Below are 24,576 nucleotides of genomic sequence, written 5' to 3'. Positions count from 1 at the left end.
GTTTGCAGGTCTTGAAATTATTGTATATCTAAGACGTGCCCCCCGTCCACGAGCGTCACATTAGCAATCAGATCCTAGACCCGGAAGCCCTCCAACTGTGCCGTACGACTCAGCCAGTGGCCCTCTCCAAAGGGGAGTTTGTTGGGTTAGTTTATTATCCCAACTCATGAATCTATTAGCCACCTGCCACATGAGGAAGACTGTCCTTATGACCTCAGTAATGTGGCATGGGATTGGTCAGCCATAGAGGATGTGCAGAACGTGATCGATTCCAAGAAGCGTCAGTTCTTGTTGGTTGGCTGGATCACTCAATCCTCCATTTATCCATTTTTTAACAACATGGAGCTCGGAGGCTGAGTAATACAATCATTTCACCACCCCAACCCTGTGTCATAAACTGATCTACAACATTTGTGAAGGGCTATACGTAGACGACGGCCCTTCCAGAGAAAGGTACAGAGCAGTGCTGCCACCCCAGTGAACCAGGTGTTAGGGATGTGGAGTGGGAAATCTGAAGGACATTCAGGAGGCATAGAAGTATCATAATTTTTATGATTGAAATTCGTCCCATTGTGTTTAGGGGAAGAGTGTTCCAGGAGCATAGGCATGCTTTGATCACATTCAGAAGGGGAGTAAGATTGAGTTTGCCCGTGAGTTCCGGCACTACGGCTTACTGATCCCCCGGATATTTAGAGCAAGGCAGTGTATCGGAATGTCCGATTGACAGGTTACTACTGCATTACCGGGCACTGTGATTAATACAGACTTACTACGGTTTATCTATAGTCCCGAGGCCTCCTCAAACAGTTTCAGGATATCCAGGGAATGTGGGCCAAATGCCTGGGGATAAGCAAGGAAGAGTAGAACATCATCAGCATATACTGCGATCCTGTTCTTTAGCGCCCAGCTGCAGTTTCACCCCCGCATCTGGGCATCACACAAAAGGATTCTAGCTAGGGGCTTTATGGCCAGAGCAAAAAGGAGTGGGAAAAGAGGGCACCCCTGTCTAGTCCTGTGCTTAAACGGAAAAGTGTGACAGCACCCCATTAATAAGGACCTGCACCAAAGGCTCCTTGTAGAGGTGTTCAAAATAGTTTTGGAAGGTCGGGCCAAAGCTCATGCCACTTAAGACTAGGTACAGGTAGGCCCAGTTGACTGTGTTGAAAGCCTTTTCGAAGTCCACAAGCAGCGGTACTGTGGAATCACCAATTTCATGTACGTGGGCCAGTGTATTGTGAATACGCCTGATGCAATGTCTGGTGCTACGGTTGGGCATAAAGCCACATTGGACTGGATGTCCTAGGGTGCCTTGGACTCACTGCAGCCTATTTGCTAATGCCTGGTAAAGACGTTGATGTGGGAAAGGGTTTTGGTGGATGCGGGTATGTGTGTAACTCCTCTCCCTCATGTGTCACACTCACCAAACATCTCACACTCCCAGGAAATCAACCCAGGAAACAAGGACCCTGGACAGCTCCCTGCAGTGCCTAGTGAGGGGCGGGGCAACCCATCCAGATTTACCTTTTTACCAAACATTTCGGGAATCTGGCTTTCTTAAATCCTTATCCTCCCATTCTCTTTCTAGAGTAGAATAGCTCTTATTACTTTTTGTAGAGGGAATGATTCCGGATATGATGGACCCTTAGATATTAAGAAATCATCTTGTTCCCCTTGCTCCTGCATTTAAAATCCCATCAAATTTCTTCAGTTTTGCAAAACGTCTGCCGTCTGGGGGCCTTGAATTAACTTTTCTTCTGCAGTTCTTTTTCCTAGATGTTTTGATCACCCTTATATCCAGACCCCAATCTTGGTCTTTTATTTTAGCACTTTACTGTGCTGCTACGTCCACTAACTACTGCAGCTCCTTATTGAATAAAGATATATTCCCTGAGAACCAACCTGGAGACTGTGGACAAGTGTGCTTTGTATTTCAACACACTTCTTTGGCTCCGGATTGCCCAGCTGAGTTTTCGCCTCAGACCTGTTTCAGCATCTTCTACTGTCACTTCCTTGACACAGCAGCAGACTGAGCTCAGTTTGTTAATTTGAATACTGCCTGGTATCTTCCCCTCTCTTTGTGTCCTCTTGATAGTCATACTGGGCAACCTTAAATCCCCAGTGAGTGCTGTTGCCCCTTCCCCAAAAAGTGCATGAAAGATGGACTGGCCAAGGATGCCAGCCCAGGAAATGTATCTCCTATTTTCGCTAGAGTGGGGATGCACAACTACTATGACATTTAAATACTTAAGACATTTTTGTCTTACCCTAATGGCCGTGGTAAGTTAGCCCGTCTTCCGAATAGAGACAGACCGAAAACAGGAAACGTGGTGAGTGAGGGAATAGTAAAATATAGGAATATGGTTTGATAATGAAGTCAATAAAACTTACTAACAACTAGTGTTATGGCAATTGTATATTTTTTAAGCTGTCTTGAAAATGGGGTCAGTCCTCAAGGTGGAAGGACTGTGACCAGGATGACCAAGATGAGGAGGCAATGGTGGTAATCTGTGTATGGTAAACTTCTGAGTGTAGACTGTGGCATCGTCATGCCAACTCCTCCAAGGCTAAATGCTTCTTAACTAATTAGAAAGGCTTTAGAATGGTCCACAGCATATGTGTTAAAATGATAGCTGGTACTAATTGAGGGAACATATAAACAATTCTGATGGATACATCTGCCTGTCGATTCCTCACCTTTTGAATATCCCCTGCGCCAGCATTCCGCAGAGAAAGGGTTCCTTTGAGGAGGGATAGTCTAAAAAGGTGTCTGGTGGGCTCCTGTCTAGGGGTGTGCTTAAATTGTGTAATTTCCTTTTGCATATTTATGTGAAATTCCGGAAAAACAATGTGACATCAAGTGAAGTTATACAAAATGCAATTCTTGCATTCTGTGTTATATTGTAGCACAAAATGCATCCTTGCAGCAATTTGGACACAACGCATTTCACACTACAAAAAGTGCAAAAAACATAAGTACAATGAAAAGCAGCCACTCGCGATCTGTTTGCCTGTGTTGTTCCTGTGCTCCACAATAGGATTTTTACCTGAATGACTTGGTGCAATGGCATAATTTAATGCATTTCTCTTAAGCGTAATGTGTATTGCCGGCAATTCCATAAGATTACACCGCTGTAAAAAAATGTTCAAGGCCTAGTCCTGTCCCTTGTGGCAGAAGTGTGTTAATGGTTCCCATGGGACATTTAGAGGTGATGCAGTCCTTCCTGAGCAAAACGTTAGTGTTTGCCTTAGGACATACAGATTTGTCAAAACTCCAAGCTCGGAGCATCATGTAGAAATGAGCCGGGGATGCAAAAGGATTTCTTGGTGTAAAAAATAGCATAACCGCTACAAAAATTCTGGAAATAAAGTCCTTGTACTGTAGAACCCTTAGTTGCGATTCCTCTGCATTTAGAATCAAACATAGATGCCTTCTCCCACTCCACGGAGGTAGAGGTGGAGAATGGGTTTTCTCGATTTATTCCTCAGAGAGCAACCAGTAGAGGCCCTCTGCTTTTGGGTGGCCAGACTGTGAGCTCCTCATTAATCTACAGGCTTCTTAGGAGAAAACAGAGTTGTGTAGAAGCAAGAAAGAACAGCCACAGTCCACGAAGCATTTTTCTGAAATCATGGGGTGTTTGGGGTGGGAGAATAGGAGGTAGAGTTCCAAGCTGGACATTGGGACACAAATTATCTGTCCTCGTTTAATTTTGAATTTGGAGTGGCAAATATGTTCATCATTATGAATTCATACTTTCCAGTAACTTGATTTGTTTTGAATTTACTGTCCAGTGTTCTCATATTCATGTTTTTAATGCTATGTCTTGGACTTGCAAAGAGTACCCTACCTGGTGTATTTTTGTTCTTGTAAATAACATGGTAACCTTACCCTCAATCTGTCAAGTTAGCCCACCTACATGACATTGAGGATAAGGACGGAGTTACCATGCTGGTACATATGGATAGCAACTTTACAGATGGTGGCGAACATGTCTAGCTGGAATGTTTCTTATGGTCTCCTTTGAAAGAGTTGTATACCCAGTACAGGACCAAATGTCTGTCCTTTAGCTATTTTGGGAAATAATTTCAGAAGCAATCTTCACACACTTTTGTTGTCAGTGTCACAAAAATTGTGATAAGAATAAAATTGTTTGATTGCGATTAATAGGGGGGAAATAACACCCATGCATGGACACTTATTATGCATGTTGGTATCCATTGGCGTAGAAGCCTTCCACCCTGCTCTGGGTTCTTTTGAAAAATTGTTATGTTTTCTACACCCGCAAAGGGTCTTCAAATACCTCAGACCTCAGAATGTAATTTGTGACCGTGTCTGATGGACTCCGGAACTCGTCATCTATGCCCCATTTACCTTTATGTGTGTTTACTCTATGGATATTCTTGCTAACCTTTGAATATAATACCAATAAGTATATCTTAAAAAAACATGGTAGCCGTTCGTATTCTTTCTTTGGCTCTTCACCCTGATTCGTCATTCTGAGATGCGCAGATGTTTCCCCAGTTTCCGAATCCCGCACAAATGTAAATGTAAATGTACAGGAATTTATATAGCGCAAATCACTGAGCGGTTTCTAAGCGCTTGCTTAGGGAACCCGTCCTGGTATTCCCCTGTGAGATAACCCCAGCAGGGTATCCACAAGGTGAAAGCCAGGCATCCCACCGCGAGGGGCCGTTGTGGAGATTAAGCAAGCTATTGCCCAGAGTCGCAGAGTGTTAACCCGTGAATCGAGTAGGCACCGGAGCGAGAATTGTCGAGTCCATGGACATTTTTAGGACTCAAGACCCCACCGAGCCGGGATTTGAACCCTGGTCCCGGGCTGACCTCTGCTTCCAGGTCTGCCTCCTCTAACCAGTGAGCCACACTTCTCCACAAGAAGCGACCCCCTTTCTAATTGAGGGGAGGCGATCTATTCTAGTGCAGGGAGGCCAACAGGAAGATCTACCGACCACTTTCCCTCTCTGGCAGAGAGCTGCTTTGACTGACAACTCATTAACACATATGCTTTCGCCTTTCCTGTTTTCACGAAAGTTGTATTTCCCTTTCACACGCTGGAACATGTGATCATATTATTCTTGCCTAGCAAGGAGGCATCTGTTTCAAACGCAGTGTCGCCCCACCTCCCGTACAATCCTAGGAGAAACGCTCACCGTTTATGTTAACCGTAAAATGAAACAATAGTCCTCGACATCAGGCTCGGAATAAAATAGTCTCATGCAGTAACATCTGGAAGACTGCTGGTACAATTTGGCCATGAAGCCTTCTGTCCTGTCTCTTTTACATTTAAGAGAAATAAACTAGGTTGATTAATTAGAGTATATAAACTGCATCCTTGCAGTAGCAGGGGGTCCATCTGCGGTCTAGAAAGGCTGGCTCTGTGTCAGATTTTCAAGATAACCACTGTGCATTTAACTAACGAGATCATTCGGAATATCTGGCACGGATGTGGCCCTCTTGGTACTATATGGGACTCCTCCAAGCTATAGGAATCCTTAGCCATGGCTGAACTTACATGTGATGTGCTCCTGGCTTCTATAAAGTTACCGGAACCCGACAATCTCGGATACCCAGTTGGAGATAATGGGATTTCTGGACACTGCTGTGTGCTCCTCTAAACTAGTCTCAACCACTGGAAAAAAAAAATACAAATATGGCTAGGTGTCTTCTCTAACAGAATGATCTCAAGATCAGTGGTATGATACGCGCACTGCTAAATCTAAAAACACTCATTAAGTAAAAAAATGCAGTGCTATTGGACTCACTTCATCTGTACAAATAATCACTTCATGGTCTACCCACTGTACGGTTTTTGTCGAGCACATGCAGTCATTTTATTCCGGACAGGTCTTAATTTTGGGTGCCTCCTCTGGGATATGATGGAGAGAGTGGTGGCCAGAACTTCATGGTGGGTCCCCTAATCCCTTTTTGGAAGCCTAAATCCTTAGGGCCCCTCTTGATGCCTGTAAAAAAGGAGTCGAGGCTGTTGTCCTTTCCATGCTGGATTACTGTAGTGCCCGGTTCTTAAGGCAGCTTAAATATCAATTAATAAATCAATATGAGAATTTATAAAACGTGCAGATACCTCTATAATAAGTGTCCTGGCGCTGGTAGAAAAGGAAGGATTCTCAACTATAGTAAAAAATAAAAAAATGGTTTCACAGATTATATTCATGGCCACTGAAATTATGCGGCGGGGAGCACAAAGTTATGTGGCAGTTTTTACCAAATTATGCATCAAGAAAAGACAAATCAGGCTGTATAATGTGGCACATTATTTTATAGTAGTACTTTATAATTTTGTAATTTTGCCACAGGGTGATACTGTCTGGGCAAAGATTTCACCCCATTAGTACCACCTGAACTACCAAATACCGAAATATGCCACTGAAAGATGACCAGTTAACCTTTGTGAGGTGCCTTCCACTGCGCGTGAATACCCGTTGCCACTTTCTTTGTAATTTTTGATCCCATTGAGCTAGAAACATTGTTTTTTGTTAACATCTGCAGAGTATACAGCAAATGGTGGATAATATGGCAAATCCATAAATATGCAAATAAAAGATCGGCCTCAGAATCGCATAGTTCCAGTGGCCCCGATTATATTAACAGCATCTACAAAATATTTTTTAAATTGTTTTCTAAACTTGCCTTGGTTAGATTGGACCTGTAGAGAGAAAGGCAAGACGTCCCACTCCATGCTCTCCATGTAGTGACTGGCTGAGAATGACCACCAAACCTGACCATTTTAGTCTTTTCAGATGGGGTGGTAGATACCAAGAAAACAATGATGACATATAGATCCTTTGGCCTTTCACAAAGATAGCTTTGTGACACGACAGAGCCAAAAACGGGAATCTTTTTGCAATTGCCAGTGAAGTGAAGACTATTCATATATGGAGAAATAGGTATCCTTCTATTGAGGCCTACGATTGTATGTGCTGCTACATACTGTATAACTTGCAATCTGGGTAAAAAAAACAACTGTACGCCCAACTTGCAATGAATCTCAGTAATCCAGTCTGGTTTCAAGGGGTTCCTGGAAGAGGAGGAAAGGAAATGAAGACACTTCCTAATAATAAGATGGAAACAGATGGCAGTGAGCATCTTAATATGCTCTGCAGAAGAAATTTTGGAATTGGAAATGTTTCCTAAGTTCCTTGCATACTCAGATGGTGTGGGAAGAGTTCCCACAGTTTAAGGCCCCCAGCTTTTTGTCCAAGCAGCGGGAAGTCCGTTTAGTGTCAGCGAGTTTTGATTCATCCACACAAATACATCTTTGAGGCAGAAGGATATTTTTGAGCTATTCCTTAAGTATTCCTGACTAACCTCAAAATGAGTTTTCCCTTCTGCATAGTCCAGAAGTTAAAGCCGTAGGGGGCAATGGGTTTGATACGAACACTGCGAAATACCAAGGTCCTCGTGCTATTGCACAGGATTTGTCCCAACAGGAATGATTAAGAAACTGTCTGCATTTGCTGTTTTACAAGTGTAAAATAGACAATCAGTAATCTACAGTTTATTTATCAATGTGCACTTCGTGATAATTGTGCCTATATTATGTACGCAACAATAAAAATGAAAAATGTTCCAACATTTTTAGATGTGGTAATTACTAAAGAAATGTATGTCGGATACTCCTTGACCATGCACAAATATTTTTTGTTTTTGTTTGCTGTACATGCCTTCTTGGCAGTGCGGTCTACCTGTCTATTAAACCCTCATATATGCGAACAGGACTGATAATAATACAAATCTGAAGAATCTTTCCTGTTTCCAACATGACGGCTATGACTACCACTCCTCCTTAATGAAGGAAAGTTGATGCATAGGTCATAGTGAACCCCAAGCTCACAGAATGAAATAAAAAAACAAAAAGGGTTTTGGGACCCCTCATGAATTTCAGTTGAAGGGGCATAAATGGGTTGTTGTCTCTGAATTGCGATTTGGCATGGTATGTATCAGTGGTTGCGGTCCTAAATTGATGAGCACCGAGGAAGGACCTTCTTGGGACCTCTTCTCTTTTAAAAATTGTATTGAGCTAACTTGAGGGGGGAGTGGGCAGTGCTCAAACGGTCACTCTAACAATATTTAAAATATGTGTGAAGAAACGGGAAAGGGACTATACTGATTGTTTAGTGTAATTCCACATTGATTGCATATCACACTATTTAAACAAGACATTGGTAACCGTTACAGAGCGCTAGGGCGCCAAATAATTTTTGGCAGAGTTGGAAGCATTATTCAGACTTCATAACCTGTCTATGGCAAACCTATACAGTTTATGAAGGGTTAACTATGATTCCATATGTGCCAAAATATGCTTGACATAGACTTCAGTGGGGTTTCCCGCTTTTCGAAAATCCTCCTCACCCTACTTGAAGCTTGCTCACACTGATATAGTGCAGCACTTGGAGATGTCGTCTAATGACCAATGCTAAGGAAGGTTCAAACCCTGAAATCCCCACTGAATGAAACTGTCCTTGGCAAATCATACGCATCTTACCGTACATTGAATCGTGTTGTCTGTCAAAATAGAATCCTGTTGTCTGTCAAAATAGGAAGCCCCATGAGGAAATGCACGTCTCAGTATGAGTTATATGCAACAACAAAAAATATGGTGGCCTCTATATTGGTTTCAGCATTACAAATCTCCAGATAACATACCGTAATCATTCATTTTAAACTTTTTACTTTATGGGATATTAATATATTTGAAAAACAGTTTAAAAAATTTTTTTCGAGATAATTTTTCCCTCACAGCATCTAAACGGAAATGCTCAAGTGGGTGTTCGCTTTGCATGTGTACAATTGGCTCTCTGTGCAGCCTTGTTCTTTCTTTTGGCACAACCAAGGGTATTTCCTTTCCTTATGTGTAATAAACACGTCCTCCGCGGAGTTCTTGCATTAAAAAAATTGCAGTCAATCTGATGCCTTCCTTTTAATCTTTCTGTTCATAGGCAACGAGGAAATAGCCATATTCTTGCTACAGAATGGGGCCTTCTTCTGTTCTTACGTCTTGATGGATAACCCGCACTTAACAAAACGTCTCCTGAGGAAGTACTTCACTGAACCGACCACCCCTCTAGGAAACATGTCATCGGAAGCAGTAAGTTTTAACAATTTACAATCCTGCCTTTTGATGTGATGCGCCTTCCCCCTGCATGACCCTGCAGGGAGGGCGCATGCAAGGCTGCCAGTACCGGACTGGCTAGCCGAGCCCGCCGATTGCCTCAGGTAATATAGATCCTGGCTCCGAGGGTTTGCATTTTTTGGGAGTTAATAACGCAGTTGTTTCGATTCTTTCGTTGTTTTTTGTCTAAAGTTTTTCTTTCAGTCTTCAGCTACCAGTACAACATCCCATTTAGACGTCATTGTCTAAATGCATTAGCACATTCATCTTGTCACAGAGTAATTTAGAGAGTTTGTCAAAGCTGCACACGAGCCGAGTCTCCGCCCAAATATTTTTATTTTCTTCATATTCAGATTCCTTATGTTACAGTCCCACCTCTAGCTGTTTCAGTTTGGGATTTGCATGTGGTTCAATCTTTCGCGATCCCTACTCCCATCTCCTAGGTACATGTGCAGCCAGGGCCGGCTCTAGGCATGTGCAAGCTGTGCACCTGCACAGGGCCACCAAACCCCAGGGGCCACCACGCCAATAAATATCCTTAATATATTAATCCTCTGAGGATGGATACATATTTGCGTGGTGGCCCCTGGCAGGGATTTGGCGGCCTCTGGCTCTGTTCCACTTCTAAACTCCCTAACCCCCTCCCCTCTTTACTGGCCTGCGCGCTCCGCCCCGCCCGGACCCCCTCTTCCGGGCCCCCTACCTACGCTCCCTGCCCGGGGCCACCATGAGCCTAGAGCCGGCCCTGGTGCAGCGCACTACTCCACATGCAGATACACATGGCAGTGTCGTATCATATATCTCAACGTGTATCTTAAACTGTATTAAATCTTGTAGCCAGTCCTTGACCCTAAGGAGTCCATTCTTACCCCATGTCATGGCCGCTCTCCACTGCTCTAGTTGTTGTGCTATTGCAGTTCATTTCTTGCTGGCCTTGGGAATGTCTTTCACATTCCAGGGAAGTGCAACCAGGAGCATGGTGTCAAAGTATGTGTTATCGTTTTGTTTAATGCTTAAAAATACTATTCACTCAACCCGGGACACTCTCATTCCACGGGTGGGGAAAGGGGGGGATTTGAGGGCAAGGGCAGCCCATATTAATCTCCCCCACCCCTAATGACCCAGGCAGGCAGCTGGCGCCGCATTTAACGAAAAACATTTTTACCTAAACAACCTGCATTCACAATTGAATGCACAGAGTGTAATTGAAAATTAAACATATGCGCTGGAAGTAGAGGTGCAGCACCCCCAAAAGAACATGCCAGAGTTCAGAAGGTGAATGATCAATAAAAATTGCGTTACATTTTGTTCTCAACTTGTTAAATTCAAAGACAGAGGTCAAATGTCAGGCTACGTTTGCTGCCTATTCTTTTACCATGGAGATTGGTGTTTACGTTTCTTTCTCTGATTGCAAAGTCAGAGCATTTTGTAAAGTGAACTATCCGATAATCTCCCTGGAGTACAGGGAGTGCCAAAAGAAAGGCTGCAGGATGGCATTTTTTTCTAATACACAACAAAATGTAAACACTTGTAAAGCCCTCCGAAATCCAGTTTAGGAAAAAACTTAAAACTTACCTTTTTCAGTAGACAGCTGGGTTAGGAGGAGGGGGGACAGTCATTTCACTTACCATAGCGCGGGGACACGCCAGTGGCGTAACCAGGCGCTTAATAAATGTCCAATAATAATAATAATAATAATAATAATAATAACTACACTATTTCACAATATATTGGTAATTATTAAAGTACAAATGAAGCACATCTTGTATTGTAATTCAGGAGTGTGGTAGAAACACAAATTTAAATTGGATTAAAACAAACCTTGGTGATATACAAATTATAAATATTGTAGTGTAATGTATTTTATTACGGCATCTGTATAGCGCTTACTACCCCAAAGTGGACATTGAAGCAATTACATACTTGGGCAGCAAGCTAGGGTGTGTGTGGTTGAAAGGATGCCTTCTCTGTTTGGCGATCCTATGTGGGAAGTGTTTCCATGTTGTGAGTGACGACCACCGAGTTGCAGTTATCTTGTTGTGGGACACAGCGCATCCCAGTGTTGTGACACAGACTCAGTATATTATTTTTCAGTATACTGGCAGCTTTGAACAGCTGTGCAGGACCCATTATGATATTTCTTATGATTATAGTCTCTCTAGATGGTTACTGCAATGGGTTGTCTAATCAGAAATGTTGTGTATAGTTGTGGGTCTGAGCTGGCATGGTTGGATGTACAGAGAAGTTGAGAGATCTGCTGCACATTGTTACTATTATCCCATTGTCTTAGTGTCATTGTGAGATCTAAAGAGACCCTACTACTCCACAACATCATGGGACAAGTGCACTTCCAATCTAATGTATAAGTATGTTCATTATCTGAGGATTGTTTTCTACTCCCATTGCTCTTTTGCATTTATCCCCTACACTTCCTGTCATGGGAATTATTTGACTTCTATTTAACGTGTATTTTCACAACCACGTCTGCTTGTGTACATAGCCAATCAACTACACTCAGATGTTGGTCATTCTCCAAATGCAACCAGAGTTCTCATTCCAGCCCTTTTGTGAACGTTTGTTCAAAATGGTGGAAGCCAATTGCAGCTCTGAGACGATATGCGATTTGCTGCCACTTTCACTCTCTACCTCGCTGGTTACAGCATAGTATATTGTAGTGTGAGTGATTGCAGTTTTTTCTTCACTGGCTCTAACCTGCTTTGTGCTTCTTGCAACGAATGTGAAGCCCCGGTAGATCACCATCAATGATCCAGCATTCTTTTTGGTCCTTTTCTCTCTAACCATCTTTACAATCATGTGCTGCTACCTGTAGCTGAGGTTTGGAGATAATGGACTGAGGTAGAGCTCTGGGAATTGGTCTGGAAGCCTAAATCTGATGTGCACATTCCACACACGAACATCTGTGAGGGATTAGTTAAGCCAAATAGCTCTGTCATCATGTTCTCCATGTAGTCTTTCGTGTGGCTCATTGCTGTTAATTCTGGTATTCCTCCGGTGTGGGTGTTGCTTCTGTGTGAGTGAGCCACCAGCTCTTCATTCCTGAGCTTTAGCCTGCCCATTTTATTCAGCGGCGCTTTTTCGCTCATAGCTCCATCAGCAGCTTTATCCTCGATATTGGGTATCCTGCACCTAGCGGAGTCTGTGCTGGCAGGTTGAATATGTAGCCAATTCTTCAGACCATCAATACAGTATGTAAGGGTATCAATTTTGCCATCAATGAAAGACAAGCTCGCTCTCAGCAACTGTGATGAGGCCAGTCACAGCCCATCAGTCAATTAGCAGTATGTTACCATTAGCTGCTACACTACTGCAGCCCTACTGCACTCGCACTCGCTATGACATAAATATTAGGCTCCCTTAATGATGAATTGGTTAAAACTTTACAATAACTGATTGTAGCCAGTAGACTGGTTATTTGGGTTGTGCTTGATCCCATAATTGCAGCTTGTTTTTTATACTATGTTGAAAGTTATAGCTTTGGCTGCACCTGCCGTTTAAAATTCACATTGATCTTTAATAGGAGTCTCTTTCTGCCATGTTGCAATGTACTACTGGTCTTAGTTTGTTTTTGCAGTCTCACTGCTCCCATGCACTTTTTCCTCTGTGGGCAGTGACGGAGGTCTCCGCTTTTGGCAGAAGTTCCAGTGCTCTGCCGCCAGTATAGGATGGGACTTCTCTGGGCACCCACTCTGTCGACTGGTAAATCAAGACCCAGAATGTCTGGTGCATGTCAGTAGGTCTTTTGCATCTTTACTGTGACCGTGGGCCTTTCCTCCTCTCTCCTTTTCATGCCCCCCCACCCACCATGGATTGTTCCTATCAAACAAGGCTTTCTGCATTCCACGTTGCTTCTGGGTACCGAACGCCATGTTGATCACACTCGCTGCAGCATTTGAAGTTAGCTGTGACAAGGATTCTGTCTTTGGCCGCAGGATTCTGTCTTTGACCAGGACCTGACCTGGTCAGAGACGGTCGCTCCACCCGCCTTGTGCCTGACCCCCGAGTGCTGCCACCTCCGCTGCCCGCTGTGCCTCTGGTGTGCCCCTGAGCTGCTGTGCCCCTGAGCTCGCCAAGGATCTGGTCTTGTGCAGAATTGTATTATTCTTTATTGCCCTATATTGTAATTGTTGTGCCTGTGCCTGTTTCGTTCTTGCTCTGCATTCATATTGTAGCGCCCCCTGATTGCTGCCGCCACCGCTGCCCGCTGTGCCTCTCCGGTTTCGGTTTTTGTTTGTATCCTCCAGTTGTTGTGCCCTGTGCCCCTCCACCCCGCTCCCTGCCGCTGCTCAGCCCAACCCCCGTTCCCTCCTGCATCACCGCTCCTCCCCTCCCCACTCGCTCCCGCCTCCCAGCTGCTCCTTCCTCGCTCCGCCCCCCTCCATTCTCCACTTATGGCAGAGTGGCAAACGTGCAGCGTTCACGCGCAGCAGGCGCGCCCTATGCGCGCCGAAGGCGTGCCAAAGGCAAGCCAGTCTACGCCCGTCCTCGCCTGGACCGCGCCCAGCGCCAGAGCCCCTGGCCCCCGCAGTGACCATCCCCCCCGCAGAACATACGACACCGCAACCCTCACTGCCCTCAACACCGGCAGACTCCCCGACTGCCACCGAGCTGCCCCAGGACACACCCATGGACCCTTCACCTGCCAATCCTGCAAGTTCTGCTGCATCAGGACCCACACTACAACCACAAACGCCAAACAGAGCTCCAACAACAACCACCTGAAGTGCATCCTGCTCAACACCCGCTCGATCCACAGACACGCCATTGAACTATGGAACCTACTTGACACCACAACTCCAGACGTCGCCTTTCTCACGGAAACCTGGATGAACGCCTCATCAGCACCCGACATCGCCATAGCCATCCCGGACGGATACAAGATAATCCGAAGAGACCGCATCAACAAAACAGGAGGAGGCATCGGGATCGTCCACAAGAACACCATCCGTATTTCGACCAGCTCCGACGACACCCTCATAGCCACCTAACACCTCCACTTCCAGATAAACACCGACCCCAAGACAACACTCAGAGGCACCCTCATATACAGACCCCCCGGACCCCGTACACAATTCTGCGAAGACATCGCTGACCTTGTCAGCCCACATGCCCTCACTTCCGAGGAGTACATTCTCCTAGGAGACCTCAACTTTCACCTGGAGAATAACAACAACATCAACACCACCAACCTGCTCGATAACCTCGCCAATCTCGGACTCAAACAGCTGGTGAACACCCCCACCCACTACGCCGGACACACGCTCGACCCAATCTTCTCCTCCAGCAAACACATCTACTTTAATCACACCACAGGACTCCACTGGACGGACCATAGCTGCGTCCACTTCAGCTTCAGAAAGACAATGACCCACCACCACCCGCAACAGGTTCCCCGCAGAAACTGGAACAAAATTACCCTGACCAGCTCACCACATCACTGAACCAAAACCCTCCCGCCAGATCTACAAACCCAAATCAAGCAGCCTTTAATCTCACACAATGGATCACCCGCTGCGCTGACGAACTAGCACCCCTGAAAAACGGTCCCAACAAACCAGAAAGCAAAAGAGCCTCCTGGTTCAACGACGACCTCAAAAACTTCAAAAAGAACTGCCGCACCCTCGAAAAAACCTGGAGAAAAAACCCAACTGCAGACAACATGACCGCCTTCAAGAACGCCACCCACAAACACCACCAGCTGATCCGCACCACTAAGAAGTCCGCATTTAAAGACTGAATAGACAACAACACCCACAACAGCAAAGAACTCTTCAGCATCGTCAATGAGCTCAAAAATCCCAGCGCCGGCAACAACGACATCACTCCCTCTCAAGATATATGCGACTCACTCGCCTCGTTTTTCCACAGCAAGATCGCAGACATACATAACAGCTTCAGTGAACTGTCCTCTCCCCCCACCTTTGAACTGTAGCCCCCTACCACCACCCTCCACGCCTGGACCCCAATCAGCACCGAAGACACCATCTGCATGATGAACTCCATCAACTCCGGATCTCCAACCGATCCATGCCCCCACCACATCTTCAATAAGGCCGACTCCGTCATCGCACCCCAACTCCGAGATATCATCAACTGCTCCTTCAACACCGCTACCTTCCCGGAAAGCTGGAAGCATGCCGAACTCAGCGCCCTCCTAAAGAAACCTTCTGCAGACCCCACCGAACTTAAGAACTACCGCCCCATCTCTCTCCTCCCGATCCCCGCCAAAGTCATTGAGAAAACCGTCAACAGCCAGCTCGCCGCCTTCCTGGAGTCTAACGGCTCCCTTGACCCCTCACAGTCCGGCTTCCGAGCTAACCACAGCACCGAGACCGCCCTCATCGCAGCTACAGACGACATCCGGACACTGCTCGACAACGGGGAAACAGTGGCCCTCATCCTCCTGGATCTTTCCGCAGCGTTCGACACGGTATGCCACCGCACCCTAGTACATCGCCTCAGGAACGTCGGATTACAAGATAAGGGATTGGACTGGATCATCTCGTTCCTCGCCGGAAGAACTAATAGAGTCCGTCTCCCCCCTTTCAGATCAGAGGCCACCAAAGTCATCTGCGGCGTACCACAAGGATCTTCGCTCAGCCCCACCCTCTTCAACGTCTACATGAGCCCCCTCGCATCCATCGCACACCAACACAACCTAAACATCATCTCCTACGCTGACGACACTCAACTGATCCTCTCCATCACCAAAGACCCAACCACCGCCAAAACCAACCTACACGAAGGGATGAAAGACGTAGCTGAATGGATGAAGAACAGCCGCCTAAAACTGAACTCGGACAAGACGGAAGTCCTCATCCTAGGAACATCCCCCTCTGCCTGGGACGACTCATGGTGGACCCCAGCCCTAGGCAGCGCACCCAAACCAACGGACCATGCTCGCAACTTAGGATTCATCCTAGACTCCTCCCTCTCCATGACCAAACAAGTCAACGCCGTCTCATCATCATGTTTTAACATCCTACGCATGCTCCGAAAGATCTTCCGATGGATCCCCACCGAAACTAGGAAAATGGTCACCCAAGCACTTGTCACCAGCTGACTAGACTACGGAAACACCCTCTACACCGGAATCACAGCCAAATTGCAGAAAAGACTTCAACGCATTCAGAACGCCTCCGCCCGACTCATCCTGGACATACCTCGACACAACCACATATCAGAACACCTGAAAGACCTGCACTGGCTCCCCATCAGCAAGAGAATCACGTTCCATCTCCTCACTCACGCACACAAGGCCCTCCACAACCTAGGAGCCAGCTACCTCAACAATCGCCTATCCTTTTACACCCCCACCCGCCAACTGTGTTCGTCCAACCTAGCCCTCGCCGTGATCCCACGCATCCGAAAAGCCACCATGGGAGGAAGAGCCTTCTCTTACCTGGCGGCCCAGACCTGGAATTCCCTCCCTTCTTACCTCCGTCTTACCCAGAACCACCTCTCCTTCAGGAAGCAACTCAAGACCTGGTTATTCGATCAGTAACGATCTCCTTTCCCTTAAGCACCTTGAGACCATCTGGGTGAGTAGCGCGCTATACAAATTTCTGACTTGACTTGACTTGACTAACTTGTTAGGCACCATCTCAAAACCTTTGTTCAATATAGATATTTCTCAATTTAATGTAATTTGTTGTGTTGGATCGTCCTGTATATTTGTGAGATTTTCAGGCCTCCCCAATTTCAGAGTTTATTCTTACTAAGATACTTCCATTTTGTTGTCTTTAGAATCTATTCCATGACCGGAAATATGACAATAATCTTCTCCAGATCAAGATCTAAATCTTAGCAGAGAGAAAGCAATGTTCCATTTTAAGGACTTAGAATGCCAGTATTTGTCCTCCAGAGGCAATCTGGTCTGTTGTCATAATTTCTTTCTTTCCAAACTTTTCACCCAGATTAACTGACTGGAAGAATTATATATATATTTATTATTCTATATGACATCACCATCTAATACGTCTATTTCAAGCTTGTTTTTTTCTTAGTAGACTTCACAAAGTACCTTTTGAGCTAGAAGTAAGCTCTTTCTCCAGTTATTCATTTTTCCAATGGCAAAGGCTTTGAGGGCCTGTTAGAATCGGGTGTTTCAAGTGGTTTGTAGCTATCTGTTGTGGAAATGGTCGTGGGTACACATTTTCCTAGTTACTTTTTGCTTATAAATGTCTATATCCATGAAGAAGACCATCGGCAAATTAATCACTGGCTGGAATTATTTGAATCCCCTTTCCAGCATTTGGTGGCAAAATACCCGGAAGTAGTGATAATAATGGCTTGGGATGTAAATGCTTGTCTATTCCCTGCACACCTAGACCAGCACTTGGAGGAAGTGTTGGATTCCTACAACATTCCCTTAGCACAGTTTCCCGCTGGTACCATCAAAAAAGAGGCCAAAGTTTTGAGTCAAAGGCTGGCAAGTCACGGTCTGATTTACCTAAATAGACGTTTTAAAAAGGTTTCACCAGCAAAACCAACATTCTGTAAGGGCCATTCTTTGGGCCCTATTGATTATATATTTACGTCCCTTCGGCATTTTGGCCTCTTTAAGAGTTTTGAGGTGGCAAAACACGAGGTCAGTGACCACTGGGCAACTACAGCAGTTCTTGATTTGTGTGAGCCAGTATCCCCTGAGAGGGTTTAGCCTTTAGAGATTTCCTACCTGTGTAGGCTCACAAAACGTTTAGATACTATGCATCTGCAACAATTAGCATCCCTTCAGTTAAAGGAGATGATTCCTATCCACCCTATTTATGTTGATGATGTACCTGTGTGGTATAATAATATTGTGCAATGAGTTTTGGGCTTCATTTTAGTGAAAATAGGTGAAAAGGGTGGACAGACAAAACCCCGCCCAAAGGGCTTCCCGGCTGGTTCGATCAGGATTGCCAAAAGTTGAAACAACTGGTGAAACAGAAAGCAAGGAGTGCTAGGCGTCATTTCGTTCCCTTAGCTACCCAAGAGCTGGGCAAACTTAAACACCAATATAAATCCCTTGCGCTGACGAAAAATGCAGCTTTTTATTTTAGGAAGTGGGAGGAGATTATATCATTAAATGATCAGCAAAAATTCTGGACAAAGGTCAAAGAGTTTAATGGTCAAAGCAGGGGTAGTTTGGCCTGTATGATTCTGGAAGGCAAATGGGCTACTTATCTGAGTTATATAGGGGACCTTTAGGTTCAGATGGCCCTCTGCATATCTACGGGCAAACTCTCCCAGCCAATTGGTTTTCAGTAAAGGAAGTTAATGCAGTTATTGAGAGAATAAAACTCTCTTGTGCCGCCTGCCCTGAAAATGTTGCTGCAGTAATAATTAAAACAAATAGTGTCTTGTGGGCTACAGTTTACTCTACCTTGTTTTGCTGGGTCGCAGGGTCTGGCCTTTACCTGGAAAGGGTCCATGGGGAAACCGATTTTAAAAAAAGGGAGCGGTAAAGATCCATTGCATTATAGGCTTATAAGCCTCTTGGATATTTCATTAAAGATATTCTCCAAGATTATCCTAGCCAAACTTGAAGAATGGGCCACCGAAACTAAGAGAATCCCACTAGAACAAGGGGGCTTTCGGGAGTGTCATTCTACCATAGACGCGAGACCAGTGCGCGGGGACGCGCTGTTCTCTGTGCAACCAAGCGCTTAATAAATGTGATTAACCTAACCTAATCTGACCACTGTTTTGCACTGTGGGCATTACTCGAAAGGCACTCGAGGAAAATCATAGATTGTGCCGTTGTTTTGTAGATTTCCGGACAGCCTTCCATTCTGTTGACAGTGATATTTTGTGGGGAAAACTTGCTGCTTGGAACCCCCACCTTCTTGGGGCTCTTCAATCCTTGCAATTGGGCTCAGGTGGATTTAGACAAGTCGGGACGGTTGTTCCAAAGAATATCTATCCACAGCGGCCTGAGCCAGTGGTGCTTTTTAGCACCCTGACTCTTCAGACTATTTTTGGCCAACCTCCTTACGGTTATTTCCCAATCAAAGTTTTTTTCGCCTAAAATTGGGTACCAGCATATCGCTTGTCTGCTTTTTGCAGATGATTTGGTATTATTGGACTATACTCCAATTGGCCTGCAGAGGAAACTTAATGCACTGGCCTCTTATAGTAAGCAGAACAAGCTCTACGTTAATCTGGAAAAGTCTAAAATGATGATTTTCGGGCAAAAAGTACAGAGTTTTTCCTGGTATTTATATTCACAGGTGGTGGAACAAGTGGATCAATATAAATACCTGGGTTTAACCTTTAGGAGAAATCTGAATTGGGGCGCGCATTGGGATGCCATTAAACAGAAAGCCCTATTTCAGGCATGCTGTCTATCGGGATACAATGGTAGAATCAGGGGGCTATCAAATATCCCATTACTAAAGGCCTATGAAGGGAAGATTCCACCGTTAGGCCTGTATGGGGGAGAGGTATTTGCTCTTGATCCAACCTATGACTGGGACAGACTGGAAGGGGTAGTACTTAAAAGACTTCTGTCACTCTCCCAAGGTACCATGGTCCAGGCTATAAGGAGAGAGTGCAGTCTGGTCTCTTGGAACATGGCGGCCGCTACTCAGGCTTAAGGTACTTTAACACTCTGTTGGAGGATGATGAGGTGGTTAACGTCTCCAAATTGTGTTGGGAAGAGATACAAAGTAGTGAAAGGATGTGGGCAAAGGCCGTTGGAACCAGAATAACTGCAATTAAGAACCTCCATTTAAATAGTGGTAGCGTCACATCCTGGCTCACTTTTCCAAGAAAACGAGTACTGAGAGAATCTGCTGCTATGGCGTCAGAACAAATTGATTTATTATATTTAAAGAAGAAATCTTCTATTAGCTTCTCGTTTGCTTCATTAGGCCAGGATCGTGTCTTTTCTTATTTATCACCGTTACCAGATCCAGGTTTGACAAAATACATTTTAAAGGCTCGGCTGGGATGTAATCCAATCTATTCATCCCTCCTACATAGGACTGGGGTGCAGAATAATAGTGGTCTTTGTCCCTGCCCTTTGAAAGTTAAATGTACTCCTACCCATATTCTTATGGATTTCTTTTTAATCTTGCAAATCGGATCACGTTTTTAAGATCTTTGTTTTTTAAATATGACGCTCTTCATAGGAACAAAGCAGTGGAGTTATTGTCTGAGATGCAATATTTAGATGTGGCAGTTGAGATTGCTCGGTTTTTACGATCTATTAAACTGAATTTTAAAAATGAAATGTAATGGGGGTGGGGTGGGGCAGTGAGGAGGGGGGTTCATTTAAGGGTTTTAATTGTTAAGTGTGCTTTTAGAATGTTTTATGGACAATTGTCTAAATAAACTTGTTTTTGAACCTGAACCTGAATTGAGTTTTTGATTGAGGGGGTAAAAAACCTTTCTCAAGCAACAACCTTAATTTGTCGGGGTGAACCACAAGAAGTCACTCTATAAACCTGTGCTTAACCCCTTCCATGCTCATGACGAGCTCAGCTCGTCATGCAGTACAGTGCTCCTGTGCTTATGACGAGCTGAGCTCGTCATGACCACACCCGTTTTTATTGCTGTCCAGCACAGCAGAGGAGTCTCTCAAGCAGAGATGTGGTTAACCCTCTGGTTGCTGGGCACACAAGCAGTCAGACATAATGTAGAGACAATGTATAAAGTATTAAAGCAGCACTTCAACAGTAATAAAGTGGACACACAACAGAATAAAAATCCCACACCAAGTTAGAAAAATAAAGTACAATTGAATACTTTTTGACACCAAAATGACATAAATCTAATCAGTAGAACCGGGGTTAAATTAACATTTTTTTTTTTGTAAAAACGAATTCCTAAATGATCAAAGTGCCAATTGTGGACATCTAGTCGTGCAAGACTGGGCAAAATTGAAAGTTATAGGCGACCACGTTGGAGTGCATTTCGGATACAAGGAGTAGATTGGGCTCGATCTCTGCTTACCTTTGGATTAAGAAGAAATTTTGAAGCGAAATGTCTAAGAAGGTAAAGTTCAGCGGGGCAAGGCAGCCAACAATGTTTGAGGAGGAGGAGTCATCATCATGGAGCGACTGGACGAAGATTTCCACGTTTGGAGGGTTTCACTTTTTTGGAAGTCAAAAATCTTCAGCTGGACAAAACTGCAGGATGTAACCGACGAGGGATCCACGAGGCCTGGGACCCCTTCTGTGACAAGTCACTGAACAGAATTTGCTGCTGCAGAGAAGAGTGTAGTGGGAGCTACTCTGAAGTCGGGCCCACCAGCAATGCACCTTGGATGGATTTGCGAGCAGGTAGGCCTTGGCATCCTTTCAGTTCTTAGGATAGTTTTTGACGGAATTTTTTTAAGTCCCAAGTTTTAATTTGACATTATTTGAGCACCTTTAGCACAACTTCCAAGGGTTCAGAACTGGGTGGGCACCACTTGGAGGGCAGAACTTACTTCAGGCAGCGTCCAAGTGCAGAGTTCATGCTGTCATAGCTTTTTGTGTGTCTGTAACTTAGAACACTAGGCCAGCAAAGTAGCTTTTGAAGTAATTCTGGTACTCCTCTGTTCAGGGAGCAAGGCAGTTCTTCAGCATCAGGGCAGTCCTCTGAGAGTGCAAGGCAGGCTTCCTGCAGCTGGGAAGTTCTCTGAAGTACAAAGCCGGCCTCAAGCAGCATGGCAGTTCTCTGAAGTGCAGGGCTGGTCTCCTGAGTGTCCTCCGTGAGTCCAAGAGTGACTGAAGAGTGGGTTTGAGTGTCCTACTTTTATACCTGGTGCTAGCTTTGATGTGAAATAAAACTTCAAGAGTTTCCCACCACAGTTGGTTCTGGAATTTCCTTCCTCCCTTCCCAGGTTCAAAGGGACAAGGGTGGGAAAAAGCTAGTGTAAAGTTCTTTGTGAGTGTGCTTAGGAAATTCCTTTGAAATGTTATTGGGCAAAGAAGCGCTCCAACCCATATCCTGGTAAGAGGGCCCATTCTGCCAACACCTCATCCCTCTTTATCTCACTTTTTGGGAGGAAAACACAAAGACCAACTGGCCAGTCATGTGATACAGGACACAGGCACCAAATGGTTCGGACAAGATAATGCCAATTTCGGGAAAGTGGCATTTTCAGAATTGTGACTTAAAATCAAACTTTATAATTAAAAGAGGATATTGAATTACAATTCTTTAGAGACCAACCATGACATTTATACCGCTCCCCAAACAAAAGTGATCACGTATTAAATGTAATAAGGCACCCCAGTATTATCCTATGGGAGAGGTAGGCCTCACAGTAGTAAAAACTGAATTTAGGAGTTTTTCACCACTAAGACATATAAAACCTAAAATTACATGTCCACCTTTTTAAATACACTGCACCATGCTCTATGTGCTGTTTTTAGGGCTACCCTAGAAGTGACTTATATGTATTAAAAAGAGAGGTTTATTTGAGTTAAGGCCTACTTTGGAGAGCTTAGCTTGGGTCAAAAACATTCTATGTAGTAACCAGTATTTGTATTGGAGTATGATTGAAGATATCTTACTCTTGCTGGCATGTTTGCAAATCAGTGTCCACATGTTAAGTTATTTTGGAATGGCCTTCTCTAAGGCAAGAGTCTGACCACTTCTTTTTATATTTATGATTGGGGTTAGAGCTTGATTTCTGAAGAAACCTGTAGATTTGCGAGATTTGATGAGTTTGGGTGGATAGAGAGGCAAGTTTCATAAGTTTACTTGGGGGTTGACGGTTTTGGAAGTGTTGGTTGTGATTGATCATTACTTTGAGTTTTAGGAAGTTATAGAATTCCTTATTGGGAATGCCTGAAGAGGCTTGAAGTAGGAAGAACAGGATGGGGCTGTCTTTATTGATTTATTGATCACATCCTTGATGTATAGAATATTGTAGGATGACCATGAGTGCCAGTGGAGGTCTTTATTGTCACTTTTTATAAGTGGGTTATACTAGATAGATGTATATGAGGAATGTTTGATTCAGCTCGAGCAGAGCTTGTCTAGGTGTTCTAGAGCAAGCATTGTGTCTCTAAGAATATTAAAGGAATGTTGCGGTTTCAAGTAGTCCATTAAGATAGATGCAAATGGCATACATGGTTGAAAGATGTATTTTCCAATATCTGTACACAGGGGAGGCTGGAGTAAGGGGGTTGGACTAAACCAGTGTGTGGATTGTTTTAGGTAGGAAAGCCATTTGCATCTGATTGGAGTATGGTGGACCCACTCCTCCTTTCTCTTAACCAAGTAATAGAACTTCGGAGGTGATTCTGTTTTTGTTTTTTTAGCACCAGCTAAATAAAGTGGTATACTTGTTTAGAGTTTTGAAGAAAGAGTCCGTTAATTGGAGGCGAAACATACTGATGATAAAGCTCACTTGTGGGGCAATTAGCAATTTGGTGCATTCTAGTCTGCCGCACCATGTCATGAGTTTGGGGGTCCAAGTTTCATCAGATCCTGGATCTTTTTCAATAAGATGTTTTCAGTATGTTTGTGGGTCTCGGAGAGGGTTTTACCTAGATGTAGGCCTAAGTATTTCAAGTGAAGCATTTGCCTTTTGAGATCTGTGTTGTTAATTGTGGGAGTGCAAAGGGTATTGAGCGGGAAAAGTTCAGTTTTCTCTTAGTTGAGTGTGTAGCCAGAGACATGGGAATAGGCATTGATTAGCTTGAGGATTTCGGAGATAGCAGTTTCTGCTTCCTCAGAAAAGATGAGGACGTAGTCTGCATAGGCTGCTACATTGAGTTGTGAAGCCAAAGGGGATGCCTGTGCTGACTGGGTTGTAGCAAAAGTCCGGGAGGAGAGGTTCTCTGGTCAGGAGGAATAGCGATGGTGAAAGAGGCCACCCTTTCCTTAGTTCCCTGTGATAGACTACATTTTTCAGAGAGGGAGCCAATAGCCCTGACTTTGGCTGATGGGTTGTCATATAATGCAAACACTGTTTGTTCGAAAGAGGGTCTAAGGTTACATTTCTGAATACCTGATCTTAAGAAAGGCTAGGAGACCTTAGTGAATTCCTTTTCTGGCATCCAAGGCCATGGCCATTGCAGAGGAGTTGAGGAGGGAAGATTTTTCAAACACATGAATATTCTTTATGTTGGCACAGACCAATCTCCCTTTTACAAACCCCATTCGAAAGGGGTGGATTTGAGATGGGAGGAGTTTTTCCAATCTGTGGCAAGGATTTTTAACAAGAATTTTTGCATACATTTTACCATCTACGTTGAGTAGAGATATTGGCCTGTAGTTTTTGGTGTCTAATGGCTCTTTATTAATCTTTGTGGATAAATGAGATTACAGCTTCTGTGAAGTATGGGCCTGTTGTGCCGTTGCGGGTGTAGAAGTCAAAGAGGGGTTTTAGTGAGGTGGGAGAAGGGGTTTGAAGATTTTATAGACGTGACTTGTGAAGCCATCTGGCCCAAGCTTTTTTTTGTTTTATTGCTTTGATCGCGTTCTC

The 24,576-nt window shown here is 44.5% G+C and overlaps 1 protein-coding gene across 1 annotated transcript in view; it reads left to right on the top strand.

Annotated features, from left to right (window-relative positions):
• LRRK1 (leucine rich repeat kinase 1) overlaps positions 1 to 24,576 on the top strand; it is a 758,414-nt gene that overhangs the window by 339,371 nt on the left and 394,467 nt on the right. Inside the window, exon 6 of the mRNA XM_086958057.1 lies at positions 8,974 to 9,122. Coding sequence (XP_086814183.1) covers positions 8,974 to 9,122 — 149 coding nt within the window. The remainder of the gene's footprint in view (positions 1 to 8,973; positions 9,123 to 24,576) is intronic.

Source organism: Lissotriton vulgaris, chromosome 2_1, assembly GCF_964263255.1.
Source record: "Lissotriton vulgaris chromosome 2_1, aLisVul1.2, whole genome shotgun sequence".
NCBI classification, from domain to species: domain Eukaryota; kingdom Metazoa; phylum Chordata; class Amphibia; order Caudata; family Salamandridae; genus Lissotriton; species Lissotriton vulgaris.
This window is presented reverse-complemented; position numbering and strand designations above follow the sequence as displayed.